At 43.3% G+C, this 9,890-nt stretch overlaps 1 protein-coding gene across 1 annotated transcript; it reads right to left on the reverse strand.

Moving 5' to 3' along the window:
• Nucleotides 1–62: 62 nt before the first annotated feature.
• Nucleotides 63–9,189, reverse strand: LOC139409508 (actin related protein 2/3 complex, subunit 5B). Its single transcript, XM_071154769.1, has 4 exons — nt 8,962–9,189; nt 4,118–4,189; nt 3,713–3,889; nt 63–3,127 (listed from the first exon to the last, which is right to left on the reverse strand). The coding sequence occupies exons 1-4, from the start codon at nt 9,100–9,102 to the stop codon at nt 3,065–3,067; spliced, it is 453 nt and encodes a 150-aa protein (XP_071010870.1). The 5' UTR covers nt 9,103–9,189; the 3' UTR covers nt 63–3,064.
• Between the last annotated feature and the right edge of the window lie 701 nt (nt 9,190–9,890).

A 9,890-nucleotide genomic window follows, 5' to 3' on the forward strand; every position in this document is an offset into this window, starting at 1 on the left:
ACTCAGAACTTCAAAATCTGTTTTCATATGATTTAATCACAAACATGGAGTAAGGCAGTTTGTATACCAGTTTGATATGTTCCTTTGATTTTTTTTTTTTTGCAATTGAGCATTTTAACATTTCAACTGCATAATTATAAAAACAGCTACTAATGTATCACCACTGATGAGATTATTAAAACAAGAAAAAATACACACATATTAAAAAAAAATTTGGCATCATTAATCAAAATGTGGTTTCCCCATAAATGATTTATTATGGGGACCTTGAATGCAGAATAGCGAGTTCCCCTCAGATGGAAGTAAACATCTATTTATTGGCCAGATATCTTAAATAGAATCCTGTTCTCTCCAATGTTAAGGGGCTTTGTGGATCAATAATGAATTGTTTGACCCTCTTTACAGAGACAGGTTGCATCAAATGGCACCCTATTCCCTATATAGTGCACTACTTTGACCTGGGCCCATAGGGCTATGATCAAAAGCAGTGCAGGGTTACAAGGACTGGCTGCCATTTGTGACTCACATATAGAGATAAAACAGACTCAAACAATAAGGGCTTGGGAGGAATGAACAGAAGACACTGATTTGAACGTAAATAATAGAAAAATAATTAGAACATAAAAAATAAAAACATATGGACAATTTTTATTTTTGAAACTTGAACTTTTTTTAGAGCGAGAATGAGCAAAAGCCATAATTTCATCTCAATATATTAAAAACAGGGTTCATTTATGTCATCAATCATGAAAAACATGATATAGTACATATTCCACCATTATCTGCAAGTCCTGATTGCTCAGTTGACATGGGTTATCTAAACACCTGCCAAGGGCTGCTCAGAACATGGATGTAAGTAGCCGTTTCAGTTCAAAACAGACTACTTTCAGGAAAGCAATCAGCTACTTTGGCAACAGATGTGATCTACCAGTAAAGGCAGATAAAGCAGACAGCAGTAAAGGCAGATAAAGCGGACAGAGAAATCAGGGTCCCACAATGCATGACACAAAAGCCAGGGGAAGTGTTTGGTTGTGCACCACAAAAATACTGTCCTGCATGCTTGTATTTCAACCAAACACATTTCCTGGGTTCATATTCCAAATACTTGGGTCTTAAACAAAATACATGTAAGAGCACTGAGGGTACATTATGAACACCTGCTCTTTCCATGACAGACTGACCAGGTGAAAGCTATGATCCCTTATTGTAGTCACATGTTAAATCAACTTCACTCATCAGTGTAGATGAAGGGGAGGAGCCAGGTTAAAAGGATTTTTAAGCCTTGAGACAACAGAGACACGGACTGTGTATGTGTGTCATTCAGAGGGTGAATGAGCAAGACAACATATTAAATGCATTTGAACGGTGTATGGTAGTAGGTGCCAAGCGTACTGGTTTGTATCAGGAACTGCAACGCTGCTGTGTTTTTCATGCGCAACAGTTTCCCGTGTATCAAGAATGGTCCACCACCCAAAGGACATCCAGCCAACTTGACAACTGTGTGAAACATTGAAGACAACATTGGCCAGCATCCCTGTGCAACGCTTTCAACACCTTGTAGAGTCCCTGACCTGACGAATTGAGGCTGTTCTGAGGGTGCAACTCAATATTAGGAAGGTGTTCTTAATGTTTTGTAAACTGATGGCTTTTTAAAATACTGATCAATTATCATGAAGAGACCCAAAGTGCCATTTAAAAATCACAATAGAAAAACCATGACACTTTAACAAACACAGGTTAAATGTGGGGGTGGCAGGTAGCCTAGTGGTTAGAGCGTTGGGCTGGTAAAAATCTGTCGTTCTGCCCCTGAACAAGGCAGTTAACCCACTGTTCCTAGGCTGTCATTGTAAATAAGAATTTGTTTAACTGACTCGCCTAGTTAAATAAAAAAATACCTCAATGAAAGATACACCATGATTGACTAGCAGTGATAGCATACAAAATATACTGGTGAGGGAATGTGGCCCGACAGAGCAAAGAATACATCCAAGGCAAATTCTGTTCGTCAAAATACTAATAATCATAGGTGTTAGGGTTGGAAAATTCCAGAACCTTTAAATAAATTCCCTAGTTTTACCGGTTGGAGGATTCCTGGAATCAAGATGGAATAAATCCGGAATCCTACAAACACGATTTCTGGAAAACCAGGGAATTTATTGAAAGTTTGCAACTTAGTGAAACTATTCTTATGTCCTGGAAGCATTACAAATGCATCCCTTACTAAACAATATTACAACAAAGTCTGACATGATGATGCCCTGTACATGATTCAGTGAGTGAGAGAACACTGTGGAATAGGCTCTCTCACTAAACCCATACTAGGACACCACTTAGACTGCATGCCCTTTACATTAGCTAAGTGGTAGGGTAGTGTTTTTACAGGAACACAGTCTAGGATTAATAGCAGTGGTGCTAGTAGTAAAAGGGGGCCGTAATGCATCGTGGGTATTAATCCCTAACTAGGGCAGGCAGGATGATGGCTGGACCACCCCTGCTGGCAAAAACTTCCCCCACCCGCAAATCCACCCCGCTCCATCTGTGGCTGTGCTTTTCAGGAGCCTCCCTCCCTCTGCCCCCACGGGTCACAGAAGGGCAAATTAGGGATTTTCTGTGGAATTATAAGGTTTTGTTCCATCAGGAATTTTCTGATCAGCTTTTTAACAAAGACACCAGCCTATCAGAGCTTTAATAAAAAAAAGAGTAGCAGGGTAGACAAATAACTGTTATAAAATAGATTTTTCCTGAGAAAAACAAAGCCATACCTAAGAAGAGTTCTGTAGTATTGTGCTGGTGTGTGTTTGAGGGTCTAGAGAAGGAAAGGAATGGAGTAAAAATACTAAAAACGATGCCAATTTGGCATGTGTTATGTGTTTGGGTGAATGTGTGAAACAGCTGTATCAGTGTGTGTGTGTAGGGAGACATAGGGAAGTGAGATGTGAAAACAAGCAGAGACAGATAGGAGGGATCTTTCTCTGTGACACGCTGTGATCTACTGGATCTCATCCTTGTGTTGTAATGTGCACCAGACGGTCGCTGTGAAGAACATGGCTCCTCTCCTTCTCTGTTAGACAGTCTTCCTGGCTGTTAGTACTCTAACGATGCATCCCAGGCCACCTGCAGATAGAGCCTGGGACAGAGGGGAAGGAAATAAAGGGACATCATGTAACTTACATACACACATATGCAACTGTGTTTATCAAGTCTAATTAGTGTGTGTGTGTGTGTGTGTGTGTGTGTATGGCAGTACTTTTATCAAGTCTAATTAGTGTGTGTGCTTTTTGTTATCCTCACAAGGATAGTAAAGCAAGGAACGTTCAGACAAGTGGGGATACTTCACTGGTATCCACAAGGAAAAAGGCTATTTTAGGCTTAGGGTTTAGGTTTACAATTAAGGTTAGGATTAGTGGTTAGGTGTAGGGTTTAGGTTTACAATTAAGGTTAGGATTAGTGGTTAGGTTTAGGGTTAGAAGTTAGGGTTAGGTTTATGGTTAGAAGTTAGGGTTAGGTTTAGGGGTTAGGTTTATGGTTAGAAGTTAGGGTTAGGTTTAGGGGTTAGGTTTATGGTTAGAAGTTAGGGTTAGGTTTAGGGGTTAGGTTTATGGTTAGAAGTTAGGGTTAGGTTTAGGGGTTAAGAAAATTGGGACTTTCAATGGAAATCAATTGTTTGGTCCCCACAAGGACAGTAAAACCTATGGTGTGTTGATGACAGTACCTTTTCATGCCACTGCAGCAGGACGGCACTGCTGTTATCCGATGGCGTCTCAAAGCCTTTGTAGATATACTTCATGAGCAGGTCCACTCCGTTCTTATCCAGAGACTGGACTCCCTTGTCTACGTCACTGCTCTTAAAGGCACTCAGCACCTTCAACACAAGGCCCTCGGCACAGTCCTGACAAAACACAATAAAGTTCCCCTATTATGTACGGAAAGAAATCTCCAGGGAACCCAACTTAGCAACAGGTTAAAAGAAGCTACGATACAGCCTACATTCATAGTTCCTATGACTAAGTCTCTACTAAATACATTAGGTGGGCCTAACGTTTATGTGGCCCTAAATGGAAGTCAGACACATATCAGCTCATTGTAAGACTTTTTCCATTGAGTTATCTAGACTCACCTTGACGTTCTGGTTCTTGGTTTTGATTGGTGGGTTCTTCAGGACTGCCTGCAAGGACTCCATCAGGTTCCCTGTGCAGAGAGGGGTTAAGGAGGCAACGTGGACAATATCTGGTAGTCTGGATTATAACACCGTCCTAGAACAACAGTCTGTCCAATCAAACCCAACCTTGTCTTTGAAAATAGAATCATTACATCACATCAATACATGGCCAGTCAAATCACATCAATACATTGAATGTCACAGTTTACTACCAATCAGACACTTGACAACTCAAGTGTTGCTAGAAACCAAAAGGAATCAAACAGAAGCCAGCAGAATGAATTTGTCCAATAGAAACTCTAGTTTTCGTTGCAAAACTTTTTCAGTTTGGAGTAAACGGAGTCTGCACTTTCCGCTGCAAAGCGTTTTAAAAGGGTTTGCTGAGGTCTTGGTCTGAATGAAGACACCCCTGGCTACACCAGAGAGGAAGAGGCGAAGCGAGAGAGTTTATTCCGCCCAAAATCTGTCCACGTTAAGCAGATCATTAATTATTAGGAAAGTGAGGATTTTTGAATGGTGGCAATGAGAGAGTGGCGAATTTGGTAAAGACGAAAAAAAATAATTGCTATATTTAATCGTGAGGGTTATTTGATCTAACAGAAGTCTCACAATGCTTAAGAAGCCTAGCGGTTAACCGCATTGGACCAGTAACCGAAAGGTTGCTGGTTTGAATCCCCGAGCCGACATGTGAAAGAAAGATCTGTTGATGTGCCCTTGAGCAAGGCACTTAACCCTAATTGCTCCTGTAAGACTCGCTGGATAACAGTGTCTGCTAAATTATGTAATTGTAGAAATATAGGGGTTAGGGATGCACCGATATGACATTTTTGGCCGATACCGATATCCGATATTTTCCTTGACAAAAACAAGGGATACCGATATTTAAAATTTTAGCGGCCTTTTAAGCATTCTAGTAGTTAACACACACACACACACACGGATGCAGCGGTCTAAGGCATGAGGCGCTACTACAGTCCATGGTTCGAATCCAGGCTGTATCACATCCGGCCGTGATTGGGAGTCCCATAGGGCGGAGCACAATGGGCCCAGCGTCGTCTGGGTTTGGCTGGTGTAGGCCGTCATTGTAAATAACAATTTGCTCTTCACTGACTTGCCTAGTTAAATACAGGTTACACACACACACACACCAAAAAGTTATTTTGTTGGCATTTACGTATGTCCCCATTACCAGTAAAACATCATCAAAACCTATTTATTTCACTTACTTGCTGTTTCGATGTAAATCGTCGTTTATATTTTCAACCAGGATTTCGTCATACATGTCAAGCAGTGAAGTTTCAGCTCTGTCTGTCCGTGGCCTCTCTTCCAATGTGCACTGTCACTGTGTCCGTTTCCATCTTGTCCAGCTGTGTATGTAACATATGTTCACATAAACCCTGTTTCTTGTCTGCATTGAAGTAGCGGTCCTTGTACAAAGCATCGAGCATGGTGGTGACACAGTAAAGAGCCTCAGAGAGAATGCCACCGAATCGCTTGTTCACCACCTCCGGTACTTTTGTAAGTTTTAACCCCAAGGTCTGTGTCGGCAGTTTTGTTGAGCGTTTCAATGCCATGACAGACGGTACCACGTCTACTGCAGACACAGTTGATGAGCTTATATCTCCAGTCAGTTGTCCAAATGGCGCTAGGAGTGTGTTCATGTTTCCAAATTTCAAACATGTTCTCAAATGCCATTGAAATGGCTCTCTCTAAGGTCGGGGAATGACAGTCGTCCCCCCTCCCCCCAAAGGTGCGAACTCCCGACCGCAAACCTGAACCTATTAGGGGAGGGTCCGGGTGGGTATCTACCCTTGGCGGCGGCTCCGGTTTGGGGCGTAGACCCCGCTCCATCTCTGGCTCCCCCCACTTTGGTGGCGCCTCTGGTGTGGGGACCCTCTCCGCAGGCCCCGGACTGAGGACCGTCGCTGGAGGACTGAGGATCAACACTGTAGGCACCGTGCCATGGATCATTACTGGAGGCTTCGTGCCATGGATCATTACTGGAGGCTTCGTGCTATGGATCATTACTGGAGGCTTCGTGCCATGGATCATTACTGGAGGCTTCGTGCCATGGATCATCACTGGAGGCTTCGTGCCATGGATCATTACTGGAGGCTTCGTGCCATGGATCATTACTGGAGGCTCCGTGCCATGGATCATTACTGGAGGCTCCGTGCCATGGATCATTAGTGGAGGCTCCGTGCCATGGATCATTACTGGAGGCTCCGTGCCATGGATCATTACTGGAGGCTTTGTGCCATGGATCATTACTGGAGGCTTCGTGCCATGGATCATTACTAGAGGCTTCGTGCCATGGATCATTACTGGAGGCTCCGTGCCATGGATCATTACTGGAGGCTCCGTGCCATAGATCATTACTGGAGGCTCCGTGACATGGATCATCACTGGAGGCTTCGTGCCATGGATCATCACTGGAGGCTTCGTGCCATGGATCATCACTGGAGGCTTCGTGCCATGGATCATCACTGGAGGCTTCGTGCCATGGATCATCACTGGAGGCTTCGTGCCATGGATCATCACTGGAGGCTTCGTGCAAAGGGAATCCCAGCTGAGAGCTGCCCAGTGACGCAAGCCTACCAGACGAGCTAAACGCCTTCTATGCTCGCTTTGAGGCAAGCAACACTGAACTGTGGCATGAGAGCACCAGCTGTTTCGGATGAATGTTTGATAACGCCCTCCACAGCAGATGTAAGTAAGACCTTTAAACAGGTTAACATTCAAAGTCGCAGGGCCAGACGGATTACCAGGACGGGTACTCAGAGCATGCGCTGACCAGCTGGCAAGTGTCTTCACTGACATTTTCAAACTTTCTAAGGACCCAGTCTGTAATACCTACATGTTCCAAGCAAACCACTATAGTCCCTGTGCCTAAGAACACCAAGGTAACAAGTCTAAATGACTATAGCCCTATAGCACTCACATCTGTTGCCATAAAAGGCTTTGAAAGTCTGGTCATGGCTCACATCAACATCCCAGAAACACTGGACCTACTCCAATGCGCATACCACTCCAAAAGATCCACAACAACCTCTCCCTCGGGCCTCCCGAGTGGCGCAGCGGACTAAGGCAATGCATCGCAGTGCTTGAGGTGTCACTACAGACCCGGGCAGTGACACAGCCGTCCGGGAGACACATGAGGCAGCGCACAATTGGCCCAGTGTCGTCTGGGTTAGGGGAGGGTTTGGCCGGCCGGGATTTCCTTGTCCCATCGCGCTCCAGCGACTCCTTAGTTGGGCCGGGTACCTGCGCGCTGACTTTAGTCGCCAGTAGTACGGTGTTTCCTCCAACACATTGGTGCAGCTGGCTTCCGGGTTAAGCGTGAAGTGTGTCAAGAAGCAGTGCGGCTTGGCAGGGTCATGGCTCTCGACCTTAACCTCTCCCGAGTCCGTATGGAAGTTGCAGCGATGGGACAAGACTGTAACTACCTATTGGATATCACGAAAATGATGAGAAAAAAAAAAGGGCAAATATATATATATATATATATAACAAAAAATATATAAAAAAAACTCTTCCTCAACATCAGCAGACAAAGGAGCTGATTGTGAACTACAGGAAACAGAGATCCAAACACACCCCATTCACATCAACGGGGCTGTAATAGCGCGGGTCGAGAGTTTCAAGTTCCTCAGTGTCCACATCACTAAGGACCTATCGTGGTTCAAACACACCAACACAGTCGAGAAGAGGTCACAACAATGCTTATTCCCCCTCAGGAGGCTGAAAAGACTTAGCATGGGCACTCAGATCCTCAAAAAGTTCTACAACTGCACCATTGAGAGCATTATTGTTACTATTTCCTATTTATTTAGCAAATATGTGTCTTACTTTTTAACTCTGCACTGTTGAGAATGGGCTCGTAAGTAAGCATTTCATTATAAAGTCTACTCCTGTTGTATTCTGCATGATTTGACAGCACAGAGGCATTTGTTTTGCCCCAACCTGTTTTGCCCCAATATGCATGGTCTAATAAATCAAACAAGGTCTACAGTGCATTTAACTTATTTATTTTTTAAGTAACGTTAGGGACGTTTGAACCGAGGGACCTTTTGTCCCATTGTGGAGCCGGGTCCTCAACACTCACACAGGAAGTTCTGCAGAGAGATTCGTCCGGCTGCTACTGACTTATAAGGCATTGAACTCCACTTCCCCATTCAATGTTTATCACAAGCCTCGGATGACGTAAAACTTACTCTGAAGGGTATATGAGGGAATCTAAAGGAACCAACGGCTAGTTATATCCCTTTTCTGAGGAGTTGTAAAACAATCCCTGGAATGTGACTACCAGACAGAGTTGGGGTTCTTCATTGGGGTACTTAGGTTATGTTGAGCTGAAATTGAATTGATATTGACCACAGTAATCCTTCTTATCAATGCTTGTAGATAAGTAGCCTCAATCATACGAAACAGCGAGTTTACTTACTTGTGCACATTCACACTTATCAATTGGTGCATTTGAAATAGCATGCACACTTGTCATTCGTATCGTTTCCAAAACAGGCAGAACCATTCTCAACAATGTCATCCCAGTTTTCAGCATCTAGCAATCAAGCAGTCCTAATATATTCAGACCGTTCTTATTATATCTCAGTGAGTCCGACAGCTAACACGCTAGCCAGCTGCCAACCCTAATTACCACACCTCGCCAGTTGAGACATGATGGCACTTGGCTTGGCACCATAATTACAGCAGCACCAACACTAATGCATTCAAACGAACCGGCAGATACACTGGCCAAATGAGCAAAAAAAGCATTGCTTTGCTAGCTAGATAAAAGGATATTGTCTGATTAGCGAGTCCACTTCTGCCTCGTCAGGACCCAGCTGATTTTCACCTCCATCCTCCTCGTCAACAAATTTGTTCTCGTCGTATTCGTCAACGTCTACTGTCCTGAATCGATTAGACACTGTATTCTTCGACATTGTGCTAAGTTTAGTGATAAGAGCTGCCGTTTACAGTTCTAGTTTGAGAGGCTTCTTTCCTTCTCCCTGCCTCTCACCAGCGTCTCGTCAGCAACAAAACGACAACATTCTAAAAATAATCAATATCCTGTATTTATTGATATATAAAAAATAATTGTCCAAACATTAACAATGATTCATATGTTCATATTTAAGTGACATTTGAATTTTAAAACATGTTCTAACGTCAAATAAATATACACATATTCACGTTACCGTGGACTTTTATTTTAAAGGCAACATCAGAAAACCGGAAGTCTTAATGTGGATGGGATCGGAGAGAAAAAGGAGGGAGAGAGAGGACCAACTCGGCAGAAAATCTGTCTCCCTCCAGCAGGTGGCGTTTTTGTGTTGTTTTGCCCACCAAGCAAGCAGTTTTTGTATGTAGGTCAATGAGAGCGTGGAATTTGGTTAACAACAAAAATTATGTCTTATTTGCTACGTGAAGTTTATTTGATCGGCCTTGCTCACAATTCATTCTGTGGAAGCACAATGACCAAACGATATACTGTATGTGAGGCTCTTGATCATATCTTTGATCATTACACTGGTGAGGAGGAGACAGTCCTTGTTTAACTTTGACACAAAGTAGTCTGTGATAAATAGCACAATATGTTTCATCTGAGTATTTGTTATAGTCAAAATAATCCATACATTATGTTTTTTTTACTCAAAAACTAGTTGTATGAGCTCCGGTCAATGAGGTCTACAAGCCATAAATAGCAAATAGAAGTTCAAAACTTGTCATG

The sequence above is a fragment of the Oncorhynchus clarkii genome, chromosome 5 (genome assembly GCF_045791955.1).
Source record: "Oncorhynchus clarkii lewisi isolate Uvic-CL-2024 chromosome 5, UVic_Ocla_1.0, whole genome shotgun sequence".
In the NCBI taxonomy this organism is placed as follows: Eukaryota; Metazoa; Chordata; class Actinopteri; order Salmoniformes; family Salmonidae; genus Oncorhynchus; species Oncorhynchus clarkii.